The sequence below is a fragment of the Acinonyx jubatus genome, chromosome A3, assembly GCF_027475565.1.
Source record: "Acinonyx jubatus isolate Ajub_Pintada_27869175 chromosome A3, VMU_Ajub_asm_v1.0, whole genome shotgun sequence".
In the NCBI taxonomy this organism is placed as follows: domain Eukaryota; kingdom Metazoa; phylum Chordata; class Mammalia; order Carnivora; family Felidae; genus Acinonyx; species Acinonyx jubatus.
In genome coordinates this window covers 66,434,137-66,459,092 of record NC_069388.1, presented here as the reverse complement: position 1 = coordinate 66,459,092, position 24,956 = coordinate 66,434,137, and the positions used below count along the sequence as shown (strand labels likewise).

Below are 24,956 nucleotides of genomic sequence, written 5' to 3'. Positions count from 1 at the left end.
ATTAAAACAAATGAGGGGAAAAGTTTTTCTTCTTTTCAGCCTTCAAAATAGGTTTTGAATTTCTTTGCAAAAAGACTTTCCTTCTACCTCAGGTATAAAATTGTGACAAAGAACAAGAGGGCTACAATGTCTTTCCAACTCTCCTCAGGTTTTCCCCAAGCCTCAAGGCCCTCAGCCCTCAGGGCAGGACCCTCCTTGGAGGAAGCACCTTTGTCTTCCCATCTCTCTGCTTGCTCCAGCCCCTTAAAATCTAATCCTGTGCTCCTAGCTAATCTGATTAACTAATCTGAAATTAGGAGGGGGCAGGTGTTGCTGTGCTAATTTGTTTTTTCTCTACCTATATCACATTTATATTTAACAGAGGCTTTCTGGAAACAAGGCTTTTAAAACAGACCAGTGAGGAAGGAGGAATATTCTGCAGCCCCACCTTTCAGTTCAGGTCAGTTTTATGAAATGGTAAAGAGAAGAATCAGAGTCATGTGAACAGAGCAAGTGTACAGCCCATCACAACGGAGATTAGCACGGGGAATGGGGAGGGAGGACTGGGTACATAAGTATCATTTAAGGAAATGCTGACTATAAAGCTATTCAAAAGAAAATCAAGTCAGAGAAAGAAGCAATACACAACTTTCTGCCTGACATAAGTTACTTTAAAATGAGTTAGAACTAAAGTGGTTAGAAAAATGCATGTCTACAGGTCAAATGCCACTACTTTTGAAAGGAAACGCTGACTTTGCTGCCCAAGAACTTTCAGTGAAAACCGTATTAACATTGTGTAGGTAACACTTCTGAACTCACCTGAAGTCTGCTGATGTTCTGACCAGCTACTTTCATCTCTTCCGTCAGTGCCTCTTTAGACTTTTCAGCCAAGGCCAGTCTCTTAGAGAGTGCTCGGCACTGTTAAATTAGAAAACATCCCATTATCTCAGGGGGCATTTCCCCCAAACCAAATTCACTTTAGGCCTGTACCACACACTGAAGGACACAGAAAGATGTGGTCCCTCTCACCACTTTAATAAGCAAAAACATCTACTAACCCAAGCTCACCAAGGTTTTCCTAGCTCTAGCCTGACAACCAGTGGTTACAAAAACTTAAGAAGTTGGGGGTTTTTTGTTGTTTAAGAATTTATTTATTTTTAAATGTTTATTTATTTAGGGGAAGAGAGAGAGAGGGTGCATGCGTGCATATGAGCAGGGGAGGGGCACAGAGAGAAGGAGAGAGAAAATCCCAAGCAGGCTCCATGCTGTCAGCACAGAGCCAGACAGGAGGGGAGTAGGGGTGCTTGATCTCATCACCCATGAGATCATGACCTGAGCTGAAATCAAGAGTCAGACACTTAACCAACTGAGTCACACAGGTACCCCTAAAAATTTAAGTAATCTCTACCCAATATGGGGCTTGAACTCACAACCCCAAGATCAAGAGTCCCATGCTCTAGTAACTGAGCCAGCCAGGCGCCCCTTAAGAAGTTTTTTACATTTACCCAGGATTCATTTATACTCAAACTGGATGAGAACAGAAGTGGTTATTTCAAAAGTTATCAATGATTAGTCAGTCAGAGAAAGATAAAAATCATATGACTTCACTCATATGAGGACTTTAAGAGACAAAAGAGATCAACATAAGGGAAGGGAAACAAAAATAATATAAAAACAGGGAGGGGGACAAAACAGAAGAGACTCATAAATATGGAGAACAAACTGAGGGTTACTGAAGGGGTTGTGGGAGGGGGGATAAGCTAAATGGGTAAGGGGCACTAAGGAATCTACTCCTGAAATCATTGTTGCATTATATGCTAACTAATTTGGGTGTAAATTTTAAAAAATTAAAAATAAAATTAAAAATAAATAAATAAATAAATAAATATGTTTAAAAAAAAGTTATCAATGGCATCTGACTTTGCAATATGAATCCTAAGGCAATTTTCTCGTGTTTTAAGTCCTCTGTTATAGAGACCACATTACAGGAACAATAAAAGCTTTACAGTCCCAGGCTACAGATTAGGCTCAATCTACAGGGAATATGAAGTCAGTGTAGGAATCTGAAGATCCCAGCTGCTTTCTTTGGGGTTCTACCAAAGCTGGGCTATCCAGAGACAGAGCTCATCAAGAAGAGAAAAGAAAAATTCTGTTTCTCACTATTGTTTAAAGACAGTGTGCCATCAAAGGATCACTAAACTTTCTGATAAGGCCGAGAGACTGACAAGGAGGATCTGTTGAGACACATCTGAATCTGTGTGGACATCACTCAGACTAGCCATTCCAGTAAAGTCATACGGAGGGCTCACCACTTCCTGTTTACAGACGAGGAAAAACTAGGACAATGTAAAAATTGTTGTTATCACATTGCGCTGAAAACATTTCCCAAGATAAGCAAATCTCTTGGAAATGAAACAGCCAACACTCCCCAGCTACTTATTTCATTCCTCACAAGAGAATTCCACCAAATCAACCACCATTTATTAACCAAACATCTACTATGTGCTCGGCACCAAACCTGAAAAAGAGGGAGAGATTTGCAAGGCACGGGTCCTCAGAAAGACGACAATCCAGTCTGGGACACTAACTCCAAAGGCAGTTAGGGATCCAAACAAGGACATGGTTGCATGGCCTCAGAAGCTCAGCACCACAGCAGCACCAGCATAGGTCAGCCAGTTCGCTGTGCTCCCCATTTTCTACAGCCCAACAAGCAGTCACTCTTATTAACTGATCAAAGAGGTGTGGAATGGTGGTTTGTGAACAGCATGGACCTAGGCACATCATTTCTTCCAGCAAGAAAAAAAGAAGCAAAGTCCCTCTCCACCTCTAGCAACTGGCTTCCTATCAACCCCTCTATCTCCGTAGTACAGTAGAAAATCACAAAGTCAGGTCCCAGTACTGGGTGTTGTCTTTTCTTTCCCAATTTCTTTAACAATTTATTTATTTTTTTAAGTAGGCTTCACACCCAGAGTGGAACCCAGTGTGGGGCTTGAAGACCCTGAGATCCAGACCTGAACTGGGAGCAATGGTCAGACGCTTACCCGACTGAACCACCCGGGTGCCCCTCAATCTCTTTAACAACTTAAAGCATTATAATTCTCTGTCTGACATCTAAAACTGACCTTTAGTGTAAAGTTTTAAGTGAGAGACCTTACAGGTATTCTTATAGGTTGAGCACATCCATTCTATCGCTGCACTTTCTTGCTTCATTCTCTCCCTTCTAATTAATGAACTGGTGTAGGATGTTATTGAGTATCTTGCATAGGGTTTTTCTAATTCTCCTAAGAAAATGAGTTATTTGGTTAGGGAAGAAGAAAATGTAACAAAAAGATTATATATCAAAGGTTAAAAAAGGTCACATTTTATCATTTATAGGATTTTATCACTTATTCATTTTATCATTTATAGGAACTCGTTTCTACAACTTGTCAGGAAAAAAAGAACCAGTCATATTTTTTTAATTTCTTTGCATAAAATTCCTTGACTTGTGAACGTCTACCTGCCTATAATTCTCTAAAACAAGCAATCTCTAGCAATAATGCCCCAAACATATATTATGTGACCATAGAAAAGGTGACTGATAAGTCTCTCAACTGTCTTTCAGTAATTTGGAAATGACAAATCAGTCCCTATGTACTGAAATGAGGATGTGGGGTTGGATGCAGCCTGACCAATATGAACTCCAACCAACTTCACACGGATGCATAGACACGAACTTCTCTCTTCAAATGAGTAACAGGAGACCAGGACAGTGACCTAATTGCTGACAGAGTGAGGAAAAAGCCCCCAAATCTAATTAAGTCTCCACTCACCTCGGCATAAAAATGCACTGACTTGCTGTCAGCCAGCTGCAGTTGAGATGTCAGCTCCACTATCCTTGCCATGTAGTGATTTTTAATTAAGTCTTCACGAGACTCCACATCTGGAACCTGAACAGAGCACACATAACTAACTAAATAAATGCCAGTGAGATGAAGCAGTTCCAGAAAAGATTACCATCATTCCAAAAGAAAAAAGAAAAGGACAACATTTTGTACACTTTCATTTTAAATCGGATAGGGAATCATAGTTTTCCTACCCCTCAAAGAAACTTCAGACAAGCCAGGTAAATGTGTATTCTAAATACCTCTTATTCTGCATTTCTGCCTATCTCACAATAAGGTCGTGGCTTCAAAAGAACAGAGCATAAGTGAAGGACTGGGAGGCCCACTACCTCTGGAGTCATGTCCCTCCATCCAGCCTTGAGAAGCCACAGACCTGTCTGACACCTACATCCTCTCCAACCGGAAGAAGGCAGGGGAAAGGGAGCATTGTTGGAACCCCTAAAATCTGAACATTCTTTTTTCCCCTCAAATTATCTTAAGACAGCTCTAATGTTCTTAAACACACTAACCAATGAAACCATTTCTATTCTGAACAGTTTATGGGCCTTGTCCCACACCAGTATTTCCTCTAGTTACTCTAGCAATGGTATGTTATTGAGTTTTAAGTTTAAAAACACAGAGAAATTTCAAGATTACCTAAAGTAAAAGGCCAATAGGGAAATCGAATTTACCAACCTACTTGAACTATATTTACCAGCTTGCTATACTGAGTAGAAAGCTGAATAACTTCAGTGTTCCTTGAATGGTTATTTATAAAGTTACACTTTACAATATTTCAAAACTCAAAAGCCAAATTTGGGTTCACTCCCTTGAGGGCTGGAAAGAACTGGCAAGCACACTACACTGTTGGTCAAGACCCTGAAAAGCCCTCTCCCCAGCCTGCCCACTAGGAGGGCTAACACCTCCAGCCTCCCTCAGGATGCCAGCGAACTGATGGCCAAGCTCTCACCACACCTTGTCAAACTGCCAAGCCAAGTCGTTCAACGAGACAATTACAAAAACAGGCTGCAATATGTTGGTGACAGTTAAAATAGAACCAGAAAGAAAAGCAACATGGATCCGTGGATGGAGGAGAAAAACACTGGCTCCACAATTTCTAGAATGGTCAGAAAACAATTAGAGAAAGCTGACTTTTGCTGGACTTTGTGAACAAACATACAGTCAAATATTTACTAACAAATATGACGCTAAGCACACATTACCTCATTGTCAGATGTCCTGGTTAAAATCCCAATCTAGAATATAAGGGGAAAAAATCCTTAGAACAGATTGTTTTCACTTCAAATACAATGATTGAAACAGTTGTAATATTTTCGCTTCTCAGTTCACACTGTTTTTAAGTGCTCTGGGAGTGCAGTCCTAGATCATCACCCTGTAAGGTCTTTTACTACAAGGAAGCTGTACCTACAGAGAGCTAACTGTGTTCACTATTTCCATCATAAGGCCGTAATGGATAATGATCATCACTATTTCCTCTATCAAAATGCTGCAGTCATTTTCACTGAAACCCAACAAATTGCCTGGGAAGAGAGAGAGGGAGAAAAGCTTTGACTCATCATTTCTGGGTCTATTTCCAAAACAGTAGCCGAGGAGGGGTAAAGACAGTTTTATGGTGACCATAATAACTAAACATTCCAAACAGAAAATACAAATAACAAACATTCTGCTGAAAGTTCAAAAGGAGAAAGAAGAAATACACTTTTGATACAATGTTATGACATTAATAAATACTAATTTGAGGTTTAAATTAATGAAAAAGAAAATGTAATTTCAGACACATTAAAGTACTGCCAGGTTGCTTTTGTGTATTAAGATTTCAAAGCAGATAGTCATGAATACTGATTTCAGGTTATTGTTCAAAATGGAAATGCATGTGCTTGGGCACAATAACTTAAGGAAACTTGGAAATTCAGTTTCAGTGGATTCTGATACCCACAGATCACACCAATAAACAGTTTTCACAGATTCTAAATAATTTCCTCCAGAGTATTACTCTGAACAGTGAACAGAGTATCAACAGAGTGTATGCTAATGAATGTCATGCCCACCTAGCTGTAAAAGAATCTTTTATACTACTTTTTTTTTTTAATAGAACCATAATTTTCTACTCACTGAAGCAGGAGTAGCAATTAGTCTTTCTCTTTTAGTTAAAAGCCGTTTATGGTAACATGCCAATCATTTAATTTTATATATTCAAATATGACTACATTTGGCAAGAGAAACTACGAGCATGGATCTATATTCTGCCTCCCCACCCTTATCCAGTGACTCCCTGGTTACGGTTTGAGAATGTATTATAGCACACAGACCCACAGAGGAATGGTAGTACATAAATGGAAGGAAAAAAATCAACATACATAATTTCAACATGTTCTCATATGATGCTAATGAGCGTAAACTGATATGGCCCTTTTAGAAAATAATTTGGCAATAAAGGTCAAGAAACTTGAAAACATTCATGTCTTTTGACCTAATAGTTCTAACCCTGAGACTGTATCCTGAAGACATCATCTGAGATGCAGAAAGAACCTTATGCACAAAAGGAGATGCTATTTAAAATAGCACAAATTATAACCAGTGTCCAATCATAGGTTAACTAAGGTATATTCTATATAGAATACTATGCAATCAACAACTAAGTTTATACAGAGTTCTAATAATAGGATAAATATTTATGTGTTCACATTACCTTAAAAGATTTGAAATGATATGCAGCACAGTATCAACCAGGCATGAAATTTTGCAGGAAAAATGTTAACAGTAGTTGCTTGAGTATTCAAGAGAATGTCAACTTTTTTCTTCTTTAATTTTCTGTAGTTTTAAATTATCTACAATGTACATGTATTCTCTTTATACATAAAATATATATACTTAAAATTCTATGAATGCTCTTTAATTCCAGCAAGAAGCAGAAATTTGTATTATTCTGTGCCTTTTCTTTCTTGAGGTTACTGACATCTTTGATTACAATAAACTGATAGGTGGCTGAATGCTCAAATTACCCTATTAGGTATTTTAATGACAAATAATATGCATTCAACTACCAAACTGCCACAGAGTTAGAAATAGTAAGTTTCTTTCTGATGTAACTTGTTCAGCCCCAAGGTGCTTAAACCAAAGTAATCTTCTGAGGACTTGTAAGATGAGCTTCCTTAGTCAATCAATTAACTTTAAAATGGGCACAGACTTGCTCCTTACACCCAAAAGGAACATGACAGAAAGGACACACAGAGCTGCATGCTTAGTCAGTGAAGTTCACTAGGGGTAGGTGGGGAAAGACAAGGGGATAAAAAGAAAGGCTGAAAAGGAGAAATGTCAAGGAAGGCAAAACACCATCACTCTTATATCTCTGTGGTCTCCAGGCTGGTTTTGGCAAGAATCGCCACGCACAGGAGGAAGGAGAGTTACGTGCTGAGACCCTGTCCCTGGCCTGCAATACTCTCCTCGTGCCTTGGACTCCTATTCACTTCTGAACCCCATCCATATTACCTCTTCTGCGGCATCCTCCCCGCGCCCTCCAGCAGCCTTCTCTGTGATCCCACAGCGCTCCACAAATGTCTATCCATGATTGTATTCCATTAGAGTGAAAGCCACAAAAACTGACTGTGAAAAATGAAAGGAGGCCAGTCACGTCTTGGTTCTCTAATCCTGACCATCAGAGACAACACCCACAACTAGGGTGCATGGAAAATGTGGCACCTCAAGTGTACCTAAAATCATGGGCAGAATTGTGAATTCAAGAAAGTCAAGGAGAAGGAAAGAGGAGTTGAAAGGCAAAAGTATGTGAGTATTGAGATGATGGGGGTAATGGATACACAGATATCAAAAGAAATAGCTTGAACAAAGAAAGGGAAGCAAAAATGCCAAGAACATTATCAGGGAAGAGCTCAATTTGGCTTTGTATGAGGAAGTGTAGAAGACAGGGCTAGACAGGTAGTCTGGAAAAGGTATCCACACACCTTTAACAAATGAGTGGATTATATTCTATAGATAACAGAGCTACCAGAAGTCTAAAGCGAGAGAGTGCATTATCAGTAATATACTCTAGGAAAATTATTCTGATAACACCTTATAAGGTGGGTGGGAGGAAAGAGACCCTTGCGAGATGCAGACAGAAATCTGTGAACAAAAGAAATCAAGGCCATGTACAGAGATGCTAACTGGACAGACTACTTAAAATAACACTGACTTCCAATCTCAAGCACAAATAAAGTCATCATCACTCATGCCCCAAGAGTGCTCAGTCACTACTGTTGTATCAGCACTCTTCCCGGTCTAGTCTGGTCCAACAGTTACTCCCTCCACCACCAACTCTACTGCTTAGTGCAAGTGTGAGACGAGCAAAGGAACAGGTATAGGAAAGGAGAAAGAGACAGGAGAGAAACAAGAAATCAGACCAAGAGGGAGAACCGTGTGACCGGATCAATGAGACAGACTCTGAAGGGAAATCCAAAGATGAGTAGGGGGAGGTGCTTTCCCAGGTGGTCCCTGAACAGATGTCAACATTCAGCTATGTGTGTTGAATGTACCCTCTAGGCAGTCAGCTTCTCCTAGCCAGAGGCAATGTGCAGGACTCATGTCTGGGATTCAGACCTGTGATCAGAGGGTCACTCTACAGGATCATCCTGTGAGCATGGTGTCCACGCAAGTCACAACTCTGAGAAGTGTGGTTTTATGTGTTTTTGCTTTTCTAAAAATTTTAATCCTTTTTTGCTCCCCATATTTTACTATGAAAATTTTCAAACACACAGGAAGTTGGGGATAAAAAGTTTAAGAAATGTCTGTATATCCACCATCTACATTTAATAATTAACATTTTGCTACATTTGTTTTATTTATCTGTGTGTGTGTGTGTATACAGATATATACATGTATATATATGTATACGTATATACACATATGTATTTTTTTTCTGAACAATCTGAAAGTAAATTGCATATACTGGGATACCTAAGTACTTTGGTGTTTATCTCCAAAAATTAAGATATTCTCCTAAATAATCATAATACCAGTATCACATCTAGGAAAAATAATAATAAACTGAGTTTCTGACACTGTTAAAATGAAATGGAGCCTATATACATCTTGAAAATAAAAGCTGGTTTGTATGCTTTACTATCAGGGATGCCCTGAATCAGATGTGAGGTAAATCTAAGAAGGACCATGCCTTGCTCATCCATTGCATCAGTGAGCTACAGGAAGGGTAAAATCAAGTGCTTAGGACAGGTCTCACGAAAGCACCATGGCTCACCTCAAGATCTTCAAGAAAGGCTTGTAAAAATGTACCTAATAAGCCATATTTCTAATTATAAGGGTTTTTTCCCCCTCTGATTTCTCCTTTCCTAGATTTTCTAACTTTTTCTTACAGTGGGCAGAATATTATAATTAGAAAATTTTTCTTGACATAACTTTGAAGTTACCTGAAGTAATTAATAGCTCCAATATAGACAGATGTTTCTTCACCTTCTGAATCACTGCAGTTAAATATAAGGCAAGAAATATAAGGTTGTAAGATAACTTGGCAGTATACTGCCTCATGGAATATAACTAACCTGATGAGCTTCTGTATTACATATATGTTGTAAAGCTTTATACTGTCTAAGAACCATAAATTGGTTTAAAATGGTATTTGTAGGGTGCCTGGGTGGCTCAGTCAGTTAAGCGTCTGACTTCGCTCAGGTCACGATTTCACGGTTTGTGAGTTTGAGCCCCGCACAGGGCTCTGCACTGACAGCTCAGAGCCTGGAGCCTGTTTCGCATTCTGTGTCTCCCTCTCTGTCTCTGTCTCTGTCTCTCTCTCTCTCTCTAGTAAATAAATAAACATTTAAAAAAAATTTTTAATGGTATTTGGGGTCATTTCTATGGAAAGTTAGACATTCAAGCCCTTGATCAGAAACATAACCTATAGAAAAACAGAATCACCTTAAATTTGACTTACTTGATCTTTTCCAGGAATACAGCCTTTACCATGGGGAAGTGTCATGGAAAATCAAAGGAAATTTAATGAAATAGCTTTTTCAAGGAGCCATCCTGACTACCCCTTGCTTTTTCTAGAACACATGGATAATACCTGTCTTACACTGACATGTAATTTAGATGGTTAACAGCAAACACTAGGTTAAGGCCTTACCAATTATCGTTAAAGAAGAAGAAGGAGGGGGAGGGGGAGGGGGAGGGGGGGAGGAGGCGTGGAGGAGGAGGAGGAGACACTTACCAGACTGGTGCTGTGAATAGGCTCCAGCACAGCCTTGGTTGAGGCTTCTTCCTGGCCCCCTGCATTCACCCCAGTGGGATTTTCCTGGGCTGGCCCAACCCCCTGCACGATGCTTGTACTCTTCAGCTTATCTGCAATTCGCTGGTTTTCTTTCTCCAGCTTGATTTTGGCTAACTGTGCTTCCAACATCCAATGCTCTTTTTCCTGCTCCAGTTTAGAAATCTTTTCCAGACTCTGCTGAACCTTGAAAAGTAATAGAGTTCTGCACCTTAGAGGATGATGCAGACAAAACTTAGTGGCTAAAGACAGGCTTCACAGCACATCAACCCAAACTGCCTCCCAGAAATAAAATTTAAAAAGCCTGAACATTACACAGAGAAAAGGAAATATTGTTAAACAAGATTCACAAAGCACAACCAGAAACTGAAAAATTGGATGACAGTAAAATTAAAAATCTTTACTCATCGAAAGATATCATCAGGGCACCTGGGTGGCTCAGTTGGTTGGGTGGCCGACTACAGATCAGATCATGATCTTGTGGTGAGTTCGAGCCCCGCGTCGGGCTCTGTCCTGAGCGCTCAGAGCTTGGAGTCTGCTTCTAGTTCTGTCTCCCTCTCTCTCTCTGCCCCTCCCCTGCTTGCTCTCAGTCTCTCTCTCTCTCTCTCAAAAATAATAAACAATAAAAAAAATTTAAAAAAAAAGAAAGATATTAAGAGAGTGAAAAGGAAAGTCACAAAATGGAAGACATCCGCAAAGCATGTATCCAACAGAAGACTAAACATGTAGAATATATAAAGAACTTCTACAAATTAGTAAGAAAAAGACAACCCAATAGAAAAATAGGGGGGGAAAAAGACTTGAATAGGCACTGAACAAGACTAAAAACATAAAAAAGAAGGTATTCAATGTCACTATTATCAAAGCAAAGCAATTTGAAACCACCCAAATGACTAAAATTAAAGGACAGAAAATACAGGGGCACCTGGGTGGCTCAATCGGTTAAGTGTCTGACTTCAGCTCAGGTCAACCCTGTGGTTCACAAGTTCAAGCACTGTTGTCAGACTCTGTGCTGACAGCTCAGAGCCTGGAGCCTGCTTCGGATTCTGTGTCTCCCTCTCTCTCTGCCCCTTCCCTGCTCATACTCTGTCTCTCTCTCTTTCAAAAATAAATAAAACATTTAAAAAATTTTTTAAAAAAGAAGAAAACACAAAGGTGGGCATGTTTGTGGAGCAACTGGAACTACCAGATAGTGCTAGCAGGACTGGAATTTGGGACAAACACTTTGAAAAACTGTTTGGCTGGATCTTTAAAGCTGAAGACATCATATCCTATGTTGTCTATTCTATTTCTATGTCTATGTCAACAATTCTATTTCTATGTATGTAACCCGATGCACATTTACCAGAAGACATATGTAAGGATGTTCACAATAGCACTATGATAGCCAAACACCTGAAACTACCCAAATATTCATAGGCAATAAAAAAGAATAATGCATATTCACCCAGTAGAATACTAAACAACAATGAAAATGGACAGATTACCATTACACATAACACGGATGAATATTACAAATATAATGTTGAATGAGAGAAGGCAGACCTTAAAGAATATATATTATATAATCTCAATGAATGAAAAGTTTCGTTTACTGAACTTTTCACTAATCTATTGTGTTAGAACACAAGATGATGGTTTTCTTTGGGGGCAAGGAGGAAGGCGAGAAAGGGGCATGAGGAAGGCTGCTGAACTAGTATTTTTTTTCTTAAAGGAATACTTTACATACAGAAGTGTTCTTTTTAAAAATTTTTACTGAGATGCTAGTTACATCAGTATGTTTGCTTGTGAAAATTCACTGGGATACACAGTTGGCCCTTGAACAACATGGGTTTGAACTACATGGATCCACTTATATGTGGATTTTTTTCAATAAATACGTACAATATTATAAAAGTATTTTCTCTTCCTTATGATTTTAATAACATCTTTTCTCTAGCTTACTTTATTGTAAGAATACAGTATATGATACATAAAATACACAAAATATGTGTACATTGGATATTTATGCTATCAGTAAGGCTTCCAGTCAACAATAGGTAATTAGCAATTAAGTTTTGGGGGAGTCAAAAGTTTACACGAATTTTCAACTGTGCAAGGGGATCAATGCCCCAGCCCCCTTGCTGTTCAAGGATTAACTATACGTTAATAATTTGTATATTTTTTTTAAATTATGTTATACTCCATTCAACAAGAAGTCTAAATATATTAATTCTCAGGGCAAATGAAAGCTTGAGAATTACATGAAAATAAAAACAATCTTACAGTGAATTCCAAATGCTTTACTGGCTATCATGGTTGAGCAATTACCATGCAAGCAGACACTGTTCATGGTACTTTCCTGCCAGGATCCCATTGAAGCCTCACAGTCCTTCAATTCTCATTTCCCAAAGAGGAGAACTAAAGCTCCCAGCAGCTGAACCACCTGCTAAGCTAGCAAATGGCAGAGCCAGGATTTGGATCCCATGTGTCTGGCTGTCTGGCTCACAAGTCTGATTCTTTTCACTATATCACACTGCCTCCCATTGGCTCAGTTAATGCTTACAAGGCCCTGGAAGGCAGATCTTAGACTCACTCTTTTCAGAGAGACAGGAAGTCACACCCAGAGTGCTTATCAGACTAGCCTACAGCTGGTCAATGGGGGAGGGGGGGCAGTGCTGCAATAGCTCTGAAACCAGACAGTTCTCCCACTTACTAGCTACCTTGGGTAAAAGCTGCTTAATTTCTTTAAGCCTTACTTTCCTTACATAAAGTAAAAAGAAAATTGAAATTGAAAATCAACTTTTAAAGTATTCAACATTTTATTTTTGTCCCAAGAATTTTGTTTTTTAGGAATGACTCTCTGGATTAAATGTTTACTTCCAACATCCTAGCTCATTTAATGTCAAAAAGACAAAAGGACAGCAGACAAAAGGATGTGTCAGGTGATTTGCACTCTCTTTAAAATAAGTATTTCCAAAACTTAACGCAAGCCTGCTGTTGAAGTACGTCTCTGACAAAAGCTAAACCAGTGTCAGTGTGTACCAACTTCCCTCCCACCTCCACCTAGCCCCCAAATTCAATTGACCAACTAACTGAATATTGGAAATTTTTTGTTCCTGATCATTTAAGAAATAAATAACTCATGGAGTCTCAAGCTCCTCCCCCTTTTTTGCCTTATTAGTTCAGACTTTTAAATCTAGTGCCTAGAGAAAGAAAGAATCACCATGGCCAAAGTGTGTTGATATTACCTGAGTGGCAATTATAACACCAACTGAATCAAGATGACTTATTTAGAGTATCAACAGGGGCGCCTGGGTGGCTCAGTGCTGACAGCTCAGAGCCTGAAGTCTGCTTCGAATTTTGTGTCTCCCTCTCTCTCCGCCCCTCCCCTGCTCCTGTTCTGTCTCTCTCTGTCTCAAAAATAAATAAAAACATTAAAAAAAAAAAAATAAAAATAGAGTATCAACAAATGTTCTTCAATGAATTATGCTTATGGTGCGTTTTAGCACATGTTAAACAATTAATTTTACATGTTCACTTATAAAGTCTTTTATATTGTTCTGTGTTAAAAGCCTTCTCCAGGGGATTTAACATTTATGCTCCTTTAACAAGTAGCATGAGGCACCATACCTGTTGTGCAAGGCCTTCTCGACTTTCAGTAGAGCTGAGAAGGACCCGCCGGTTTGCCAGAGCTTCTTCGTAAGGCACAGACTCCAAGAGGGGCTATGGAAAAGGCAGCAGAAGAATTAAAGGAAAAGATCATATCATTCCTGAATCCTATGTACACAGAAAGAATGTTAAATGGGGTTCAACAATAAATTCAGACATATGCCAACATTCACTATTTCCTTTTAATGATGTCACAGGGACCTTTTTTAAAGAAAAATAACGAAGAGGAACTTGTCATTCCAGTTATAATCTACACTAACTAAAAGCATATGGACCTATACCAAATACCATATGATTTCACTTCTATGTGAAATCTACAAAACAAATTAAAGAAAAAAAAAAACAGAAACAGACTCAGATACAGAGATCAATCAGGTGGTTGCCAGATTGGGGAGGGGTGGGGGGTGAAAGCATGGGCAAAATAGAGAAAGGGGATTAAAAGATGCAAACTTCCAGTTATAAAATAAATAAGATACAAGACAGGATGCACAGCAGAGGAATATAAATAGTAAGTAACAACTTTGTATGGTGACAGATGGTAGCTACACTTGTCTTGGTGATCACTCTGTAATGTACATAAGTGTTGAATCACTATGTTGTATACCTGTAACTAATATAATATTGTATGTCAATGACATCTCAATTTTTTTTTTTTAAAGCAGATTGTCAGAGAGGCAGAAATAAAGATCACTAAGGGGCAGTGTCTTGACTGTGCTTTTAAGGGTGTAAACATATGTCAAAACCTATCAAATTGTATGCTTGAAATATATGCAGTTTTTTATGTCAATTAAACCCCCCAATAAAACTTTCCGAAACAAACACATGAATAAACAGATAAAGGAAGAGGACAGAATATCTAGAAACAGACAAAAGCATACACAAAAACATATTATGTGATAAATGCTGGGTTGTTTTTTTTTTTTAAGTCAATAGAGAAAGGACAGACTGGATAAAAGCCACAAGGATAACCAGGTAATAATCTAGAAAAATAACTATTTAGATCCCTTTTTCATACCTCTATCAGAATGACTCCAAGATGGATTAAAGAATTCAATCTAAAAATTTAGACCATGAAAGTAATGGAAGAAAATGTAGGTGATCATTTCTGTAATCCTGAAAAGTACCCCTGGCCAAGAATCACCACCATAAAGAAAAAGATTGGTTTAAAGACATAAAAATTAAAACTTCTATTTTGAAAAAATACGACAGCACACTGGAGAAAAAATACTTCTAACACAGGCACAGGATTAAAGTTCTTACTATATAGGGAGCTCTTTCAACCCTAATTAGGAACATTTATCTAAAAATAGATCAACGATGAACAGAGAATTGACAGAATAAATACAAACAATAACTTTATGAAAAGACATACCACTTCAATAAGCAAAGGAATGCAAATTAAAATAATAAGAAGCTTCTTGTCTAATTAATATTAAATTTATGGGTTAAATTTATACTTCTGCTGGTAAACTATAAATAGACAATCTTCCTGAAGTGTAGTCTGGAAAAATGTGTCAAAATTTGAAAGATTCACAGACTTTGTTTGAACCAGCAATTCCATTTTGGGAAATTAATCTTAAAGACATAATTAAAATAATTACACAAAGAGAGATTGGTAGCCTTATACAATGCTAGAAACATAAAACAGTACAGCTACTCTTAAGGACAATTTGCAACACATATTAAAATGTAAAATGTGCAAGCCACATGATTCAGAACATTCCACTACTCAATATTTCATACATGTGCCCAAGGAGGCATTTACAAAGCTATCACTTAAAGTATTATTTTAACAGTAAAAAACTGGAATGAACCTAAATGCCCACCAATAAGGAATATCTAAATGAGCCACAAAACATACGTATTGTAAGATTCTATGCTGTATTTAAAAGGAATATAGTAGCCACCATATGTAATGATACAGACAGGTGTCTAGAACATTTTATTTGTTTTTAATTTTTCTTTGTTTCTTCACTTTTTTTAAGTATAGTTGATGCAGGCACCTGGGTGGCTCAGTCGGTTAAGCATCCGACTTCGGCTCAGGTCATGATCTCACAGTTTGTGAGTTCGAGCCCTGCATCGGGCTCTGTGCTGACAGTTCAGAGCCTGGAGCCTGCTTCTGATTCTGGGTCTCCCTCTCCCTCTGCGCCTCCCCCCACTTGCTCATGCACGCTCTCTCTCTCTCTCTCAAAAATAAATAAAACATTAAAAAATATTTTTTTAAATACATAGTTGAAGAACAATGTTAGTTTCAGATGTACAATATGGTGATTCGACAATTCTATACACCTAACAAAACATTTTTTTAATTAATTAATTTTTTAAAATAATCTGTATATACAATGTGGGGCTCAAACTCATGACCCTGAGATCAAGAGTCTCCCACGCTTCAAACTGAGCCAGTCAGGCACATCTAAGACACTTTAAATGAAAAAAATCAAGGCACCTGGGTGGCTCAGTTGGTTAAGTGTCCAACTCTTGCTTTCAACTCAGGTCATGCATCTCACAGTTCAGTTTGTGAGAGTGAGCCCCACAATGGGCTCTGCTCTAACAGCACACAGCCTGCTTGGGATTCTCTCTCTCCCTCTCTCTCTCTGTCCCTCCCCCACTCACACTCTTTCTCAAAATAAATAAAACATTTAAAATAAATAAATAAAACTTAAAAAGTCAAAAAAAAAGAAAAAATCAAGTTGCACAATGAAACAAGCATTTCAGTTGAAAAAAGAAAGAAAATTCTATACATTGTATATTGTCTATAAGTTTATACAGATGCATAAATGCTCCAAGATTCTGGAAGGTTATACACCAAACTGATAGCTATAGTGACCTCTGGCGAGAGAGTGGAATTAGGGACGATACATGTAATGCTCTAATGTAATATAAGAATATGTTTAGGCATTATTTGTACCTAAAAGTAAAAAAAAATAAGGAGGAAAAAGGTAAAAAATGCACAAAGTTAGAGTTGCACGTGCAAGAATATCTACTGTTTCTCCGCATATAACAGTGAAAAATAGGAAACAACCTAAATATCCATGAGCAATGGATTAGTTAATTAAATTATCACACACAGAATGAAATACTATAGATTTAATACTATAGAGGTATTAAAATGATAACAATTTATATTTATAGAAAGTATTATTTGATGTATTAAAAATCACAATTTTTATATCCACAAAAACAATATTCTAAAACAGGGTATGTCAATGGACTATCAGCCATCAAAAAGAATGAAATCTTGCCATTCCAACAATGCAGATTGAGCAAGAATGTATTCTGCTAAGCAAAATAAGCCAGTGAGAGAAAGACAAATACCATATGATTTCACTCATATGTGAAATTTAAGAAACAAAACAGATGAACATAGGAGAAGGGGGAAAAAAAAGAGAGAGAGAGGGAGGCAAACTATAAGACACTCTTCAACTACAGAGAACTGAGAAATGATGAGGGGAGGTAGGCAGGGGATGGGCTAATTGGGTGATGGGCATTAAGGAGGGCACTTGTGATGAGCACTGGGTGTTAAATTTAAGTGATGAATCACTAAATTCTACACCTGAAACCAATTTGACCATATATCCTAACTAGAATTTAAATAAAAAATTGAAATAAAAAAGTAAAATGAAATAGAAGGGTATGTATCCAGATACACTTTGCTTTTTACAGCACATACATGTATGTGTTTCCTTGTGTGCGTGTGTACACACATGCACTAAAGTTTTTTGGATACAGATATACTCCAACAAAATTAAGGGTAGCTACCTCTGGGGGGTGGGAATTGGTGTGTAATTTTCTTCTTCTTTATGCACTGTTACACCTTCTGATTTCTGCTTGCAATGACCTTGTATTCTTATACTCAGGAAAAAATTATAAATGTATTTCAATTTTTTTCTATTTCTACAAGTTTGAGATTTCTGAAGTTTGATATTTATTGGCTGCCTGGCTGCCTCATTCTAGACACTTGGGGACATGAGTTCAACATGGCCTATGCATAGATCACACATTAATTGAGGTTTGGGTCTCTGTCACCTTCTCCTCCCCAAAGACCTCCCCCAATACTCACCAACCACCTGTGCCCCCAACTGTGTAAAATCTAAACAAAACGAAATGTGGAAAAACTCTTGCCCTTCTCTGGAATGATTCCTGATTTTTCCTCTGAGGTTAATTTAACAGGAGCTCACAAACCTTTCTCAGAGCCTTCATATAGGCGGCAGCTTTTTTCTTGTATTGCAGCATGCACTCAGCTGAAAGAGGACTAATGAAGCCACTCGCTGCCTTAGGCCCGTAGCTCAGAGAAGCAATGAAGTAGTCCACATTGTTGCTGAAGAAAGATGCAATCTAAATCAAGTGTGACAAGAAATAGATTTTGTTTTCCAATCATGTATCTAAAATATAGACCTAATAGTTTTCGAAGCAAAGTTAAAGGTGCCGGAATGGAAATGAAATTTCAACACCTGTCAAAAGCCCACATTTATTTACTTGGGAAGAATTCCTAGGGCAATGATTTGTAATAGAAAGACAATACCAGTATAAAGATTGAGACCAGACTTCTGACATGTCTTAACCTAGACAATTTCTATTCTTTCTGAAAACCAAGACTGCTTCGGGTTTATTCTGGGGATGATGTTCATGGGCCATTTACCTCATTAATTTCTGCCACTAGTCTCAAAATATGCATGTTTGGATTTATATATTCCATTTGTATTTTAACTTTGAATGTTTCCAATTCCAACATGAGACAGGACACAGCATCTTGAATATGATAACTCTACTTAAATTTAATTCTGTAAATCTCAATTTATGATCTACAAATATAATAAAGACTGTGTAAGCAGGCACAGAGACCCATGACTGAGCCATGACTTTGCATTTATAGTGTTGTATGAAATGGTGATACAAATAAAAATGTCTGAGAAGGTTATTAGCCAAAAAAATTAAAGTGCTGGATACATTAAAGAACATCCTATTTTGATAAATAAGAAGTGACTTATGGAACAAAGTATCCTACACCTTGGCAAAAATTGGCCAGAAAGTAAGCAAGCAATCACTAATGGTCTGAAAGATTTTATTTTTCATTAGTGTTTTACTATGTCAAATGAAATTCTACACTAGGTAGTATTCAAGAAAATAAAGGATTCTAAAAGTCTTGAGCTTTATATTCCTTGTAAATGACATGGATAATCATATACCCAGGATTTGCATTTTAGGTCATAGCAATATATGGTGAGGTTTACATTCTTTCCTCTTTCTAGTATTTGTACATTTTCTAAATGTTCTTCAATATACATATGTTACATTTTCCTACTGGGCTTTTAAAAATTATATACCATAAAATTTAGTTTAATCAAACCACATTAGCTAGATATTAAGCTGCCACCAACTAACATTAGTTCAGATACTTACTTCAGTTAAAAACCATTTTTAGGGGTGCCTGGGTGGCTCAGTTGGTTAAGCGTCTGACTCTTGATTTTGGCTCAGGTCATGATCTCGTGGTTTTTTAGTTCATGCCCTGCGTCGGGCTCTACACTGACAGTGCGGGGCCTGCTTGGGATCCTCTATCACTCTCTCTCCCTCCCCCTCTGTCTCTTTCCCTCTCTCTCTCTCAGAATAAATAAACTTTAAAAAAAAACTTATAAAAATTGCATAATTTTTCACCATCAGATACCTTCCCTTGAGACATTTTAAGGTTTCAGGTAAAGCAAATCTAAAATTAGCTTATATAAAGGTATTTAATATTTCAGAATTTTCATAAAAGTTAGAAACTGCAGAAACGCCTCTAAAGGGCTAACATTCTCTTCTTCCAGAATTTTTCTTAATTAAATCAAGGTCAGAATTATCTTCAGAAAGCTTCAGCAAACCTGTAGATGCAAGCGATCAAGAGGGTACAGCTGGGATGGTCTTCTGGCTGAGGAACCCTGGAGGCACAGATCTGTGCGCTGACAGAACCCAAAGATAACACCCTCTAATTATGGCCCTAAGCACTGCAAAGTGTCACAAAGACCAGTCTGAGTCGGGGAAAGATGAGAAAGAGGACAGTGAATATGTAATATGATCGGTGATCACTTCTGGTTAACTTAATTACCTGAAAAAAATGTGTTCCTGTTATGGGCAACCTGTCAGAAAAATAATGGTATATAAACACAGGTAGAAATTAGCATTTCCTTGAGAAATTAGGTTGCATCCACAGAAATAAATGGGCTAAGATAGTTCTGAATACAGTCCTTTTGGTTACACATATACGGGCAGTTCCCAGAGAAATATGAATCAGTAAAGGTGCTGATGACAGCCACATGAACACATACTGACAATGTGACAGCTGCTGAAGCCAGAATATCCAAGACAGAATTTTTAGAGAAAATGCATTTTGGCCAGTTTATCATAATAATTAAGTCCTTAATGACCCAAATAATTATTATCTAATATTAATGGTTCAATGAAAAGACATATGTTCAAAGTCACCTTAAAAGTTCTTGTTAAGAAACAAAACCACAGAGGTAGCATTAGGACAAGTGTTATCAAAAAACAAAAAACCAGGAAGGAAAAAACCCAAAATATTAATGAAGGTTTTATTGGTTCGTTTTTCTTTTTATGTAATTTCCCAATTTCTAGACAGCAGACATTTGATATATACAAAGATGTATACTGATCATCAAATATCTCACTAAAAAATAAACTGTGAGTGATCTACTTATCACGAATGCTAAACAGTCACTCTCCTATTGCTTTAAATATTGGGCAGTGAGAATATCAGACAAAAAAGTCTGATATTCCAAACTTCTTTTACAGATTAATTTTCCTATGTCATTTAAGGAAGGAAAAAAAAGGAGCTTACTTAAGAATTAAATTTAATGTCAATATAAACCAGAGAAAACTTACCTTTCCTGCTCCATTTGTTAATGCTACTACTGAGGACAGGATACAGTCATTAGTTGTAATGAGCTTCTGTGTTGCTGTTGGAAGTTCATGCTCTATTGTAGCTTTCTGATTGTAATGTTTAGAGATATCTATAAAAGCAATCAAATGAAAACTATTACCATCCATACACAAGTTGCATACAGATAACCAGCCCGTTCACTCTCATATCTGCTTTTAGAGATTTACACAGTAAATATGACCAAAAAATGGTCCCAAATATATCGGGATTGTCCTGAGTATCAACTAGGTCACAAATCCATGTGGAGAGAATAGAGCCAAGTGAGGGTCTCTTAACACCATCCTGATGTCTCTATTATAGTCACCAGCTTAAGGGTCTGATTCTCCCTCTTTCGAGTGTTTGCTCTTATTCTAGTGTTGAGGAAATGACCCTGACCAGTATTTACCAGTTAAAAACGCTGTTTTAATAGTCTGGCAGGCACAAATGAGAATTCATCTTGTACTTATATAAGCTAACCATGAGGCTGGAAGAGAATGACCAACACAATCTCCTGCAATCCTTACTGGACCTTAGTCAGTCTGCCAGTACACACCCTAACAAACACTGACAAGGATCTTCACAGCCAAACTGGGACTGAATCCTCCAGTGTATGGCTTCACGTGCTACTGCCTCCAGTCCCAGAATATTACAACAAAGGCCTGTGGTTAGAAAAGCACAGGAGAGACTTAAATATAAAAAGCATGAGGAGAAATTGCAGTAGGTGAAACCGGCCAAATGACTTAAGGTTGGGGTTTTCTGGGTCTCTGAGACAGAATGATTTTGTCCTGGAAATAAGGGATAATGGGAGAATCTTAAGACAGCACTGATTTATAAGGAAGGGTAATTATATTTTTAAATAATAAAGTGTTTACAATTCATTCTCCTCTGAATTTTTTAGAATACTTCAGGTACAACAGCACTAATTATCCCTACCAACAAAGCTAAAAATAAATCACAAAATATGAAAATTAATTTTTATAATGGGTGTGTACGCAGAGAACTGCATTTATTCAGAATCAAGAAGTCTAGTTAATCCTAGATTATAGATAATTAAAAAGAAATAAGACTAGAAAGAAATGGTTTTTGAGATTTAACCTGATATGATCATGGTATTTTAACACAAAATCACTGTTTTATGAATAGAATTATTTTTACTAAAATTTTTAAACTGGGGAATTGTTTTAGTTATATATTTAATATACATATATGCACATATATGTAAACTTTTAGTTTTAGAGTCACAGAAAAGTTACAGAGACTTTTCTGTATACCTTTTAGCCAGTTTCCCTGTTGTTAACACCTTACATTACAGTTGCCACAGCAAAATAATCAACTAATTAGTATATTACTATTATATTTACGTTTTCAAAAATAAATGATTATCCTCTATATATTCATAAGATACCCAAGTGAATAAAAATTCGACTGGCGGCACCTAGGTGGCTTAGTCAGTTGGGCATTAACTTCAGCTCAGGTCATGATCTCACAGTTCATAAGTTCGAGCCCCGCACTGGGCTCTGTACTGAGAGCTTGGAACCTGGAGCCTGCTTCGGATTCTGTGTCTCCCTCTCTCTCTGCCCCTCCCCCCACTTGCTCACATGCACGCGCTCACTCTCTCTCTCTAAAATAAACATTAAAAAAATTTTTTTGATTTGAACACTGAACACTCTTATATACTGAACTTGCTAGCCCGTAACACAGACATTTTCTCTCTACACACCACAGAAAGGTTTGGTCGCAATTTTGCTAGAAGTACACAAAACTATGATACAACTTGGCTGGCAGTAATCTTAGGTGATCAGCAGGTGACTGGGATACTTAATCAAAGTCATATAATACTATGAATAGTTACATGGCTTCTACTGAACCTGTGCCACTGCAGTTTGACAACAGTAATTCTCCTAATCAAATTGTGTACTCTTTATCAAGTCGAAATATTTCAATTATTTAGGGTGTTCCTTGACATTAAATTTTAAATCCAAAAAGAACAAAGAAATCATGCAACCTAAGCCCAGAGATTTATTTTTCTCTTATGTTTCCTATGAGTCTACCTGCTTTAGACCTGAGACTAAAAATCAACAATTCTCAGGGAGCCTAGGTAGCTCAATCAGTTAAGCATCCAACTCTTGATTTCAGCTCAGGTCATGATCTCACAGTTCATGAGTTCAAGCCCCACATCAGGTTCTGAGCTAATAGTGCAAAGCCTGCTTGAGATTCTCTCCACCCCCCCCTCCCCTTTTGTGCTCACGCTCTCTCTCAAAAAAAAAAATAAACTTTAAAAAGTAACAATTCTCCCTCAGAATTCACTTGTTAAAAGATTAATTCACTCCTATTTTAAATCCATTAGGACAGACATTTTAATATATCTCTAGGTCTCTTTTTACAATGACACCTGCCTGCCTTCTAACTTAGATCAAGCAATTATTCAGGGCAAAGCAGGAAGGGAAGAGGCTTGAAATGAGAGTTCTCTGAAACATAAAGCTTCTTCTGTTAATGCCAGTTGATATTCACTCTGAGTTTCCATGAGAGATACCCACCAGTCTTACAACTTAAGTAAAAAGACAGATTTAAACTGTAAACCTAGTAACAGGACCCCATAATCTTGCCAATCACCCTTCATGTTTCCCAATATTCTCTCTTTACGTTATGTTTTCAAGGACAGAAACAAGTGGAGGAACTAAGGGGGTTCAGGGTGGGGGGTGCCTCTGATCCTCCCATAAGTTCCATTAGCTCATGTCCCAAATAACAAACACTAACATTCTTAGATTTGGACCACTTGGTGTCTTAATCTTATGTAATGTATGAATAAAAGCATCTGAATAGGGGTGTCTGGCTGGCTCAGTTGATGGAGCATCTGAGTCTTGATCTCAGGGTTGTAGGTTGGAGCCCCATACTGGGTCCAGAGATTATTTAAAAAAAAAATCTTAAAAAAAGAAAGCATCTGTATAAAACTCTGTATATTATAGATTAATTAAAATAGAAATATAAATAAAATCGAGATTTTTTTTTAATGTAAAGGAAGCTTTAAGACCCCTCTTATTGGATAGCTACCCTCCACTGCTCTCACCCATTCTTTATAGGAATGCTGGAGAAACTGCTAGCAAGAACAAATAATAATATCAGCATAGCAAAATTTAGAAACTAAAACCAAAAACTGTAGCAACAGCTACCTATGGTTTCAATGGCCTAGCTCTGGGTTAACTAAAGTCCTGGAAGAGAGGACCATAGCTAGGTTTTAACTTCCCAAACCAAAAGCTGCACAGGAAAAAGGCACCATGCCCTTAGGTCCTCTACACAGCAGACTAGTTCTGCTGGGTTTGGGCTGACTCTTGTCATCTGCCACCAAGACTGTCTATTCAAGCTGTGATTCCTACAGCCACGGCTAGCCCTAGAAGTACAGTGATTTTTTAAATTCCTTATAATTGGAGATGAGCCACAGAAAGGTATATTCTCCATACTGAACGGTAAGACAGTGCTAGCTAATACTGCTGACACTAAGACTGAATGATTCCCAGTGCTGGAGGTTACATGCCAACCTACAAGAGAGCCTGAATACACCCATCTTGTACATGCTTTCCAATAGCCTTAAGGTTTTAAAATTATTTTCTGTGAAACTAGTAATTGGTCCCTAATTGTTACCTAAGTACCACAATGAATAATCTAGGCTATTATTAATCTGGGCTATTTCCAATAATTGCTTCTGCCCTTTCCTCCTTCTCCTACCCCAACTCTCTTCAAAAGGAAAAGAAGAAAAAAACCTAGAAGCCATGCAGACCCACAGATTGAAAAGTCGACTCAGGATCACAGTTAGCTAAGAAGCATATGAAATGTCCTTCAGCCGACTATATTCTTTGTACACAGCAATTAAAAACTAATCAAAGCTTAAAACCAGACCTCCACTCCTTAAGTCTCCCCTGAAGAAAACAGACCTTAAAATGGGTACTTTATTTCATTTTATTTTTTTGAGAGAGAGAGAGTGGGTGCAAGTGAGTGATGGGCAGAGACAGAGAGGGAGAGAGAGAGAGGAGGGAATTAAAATGGGCACTTTAAACTTAAAAATGCACAGGATGGTGGAAAGTGAGTACATTCTTTCTTGGAACTTTAAACCCTGGATTCCTCAACTCCTTCATGCTTGGGCTCTAACAAGTGCAAAGTATTTTGCTAAATGCCTCTGAATAGCATGTCTGGCTTGATAAAATTCACACACCGGCCTTAAATCAGTGCAATGTATTTTTGGCCAAAGTACTGTGCACAAGGGTTT

The 24,956-nt window shown here is 37.7% G+C and overlaps 1 protein-coding gene across 1 annotated transcript in view; it reads right to left on the bottom strand.

The window, feature by feature from the left end:
* The window catches only part of PPP1R21 (protein phosphatase 1 regulatory subunit 21), a 64,294-nt gene that overhangs the window by 5,230 nt on the left and 34,108 nt on the right, over positions 1-24,956 (bottom strand). The window contains exons 14-20 of the mRNA XM_027072503.2: positions 20,659-20,786; positions 17,968-18,120; positions 13,747-13,839; positions 10,078-10,320; positions 5,066-5,098; positions 3,792-3,908; positions 799-897 (exon numbers count right to left, since the gene is read on the bottom strand). Of these exons, the coding sequence (XP_026928304.1) occupies positions 799-897; positions 3,792-3,908; positions 5,066-5,098; positions 10,078-10,320; positions 13,747-13,839; positions 17,968-18,120; positions 20,659-20,786 (866 nt within the window). The remainder of the gene's footprint in view (positions 1-798; positions 898-3,791; positions 3,909-5,065; positions 5,099-10,077; positions 10,321-13,746; positions 13,840-17,967; positions 18,121-20,658; positions 20,787-24,956) is intronic.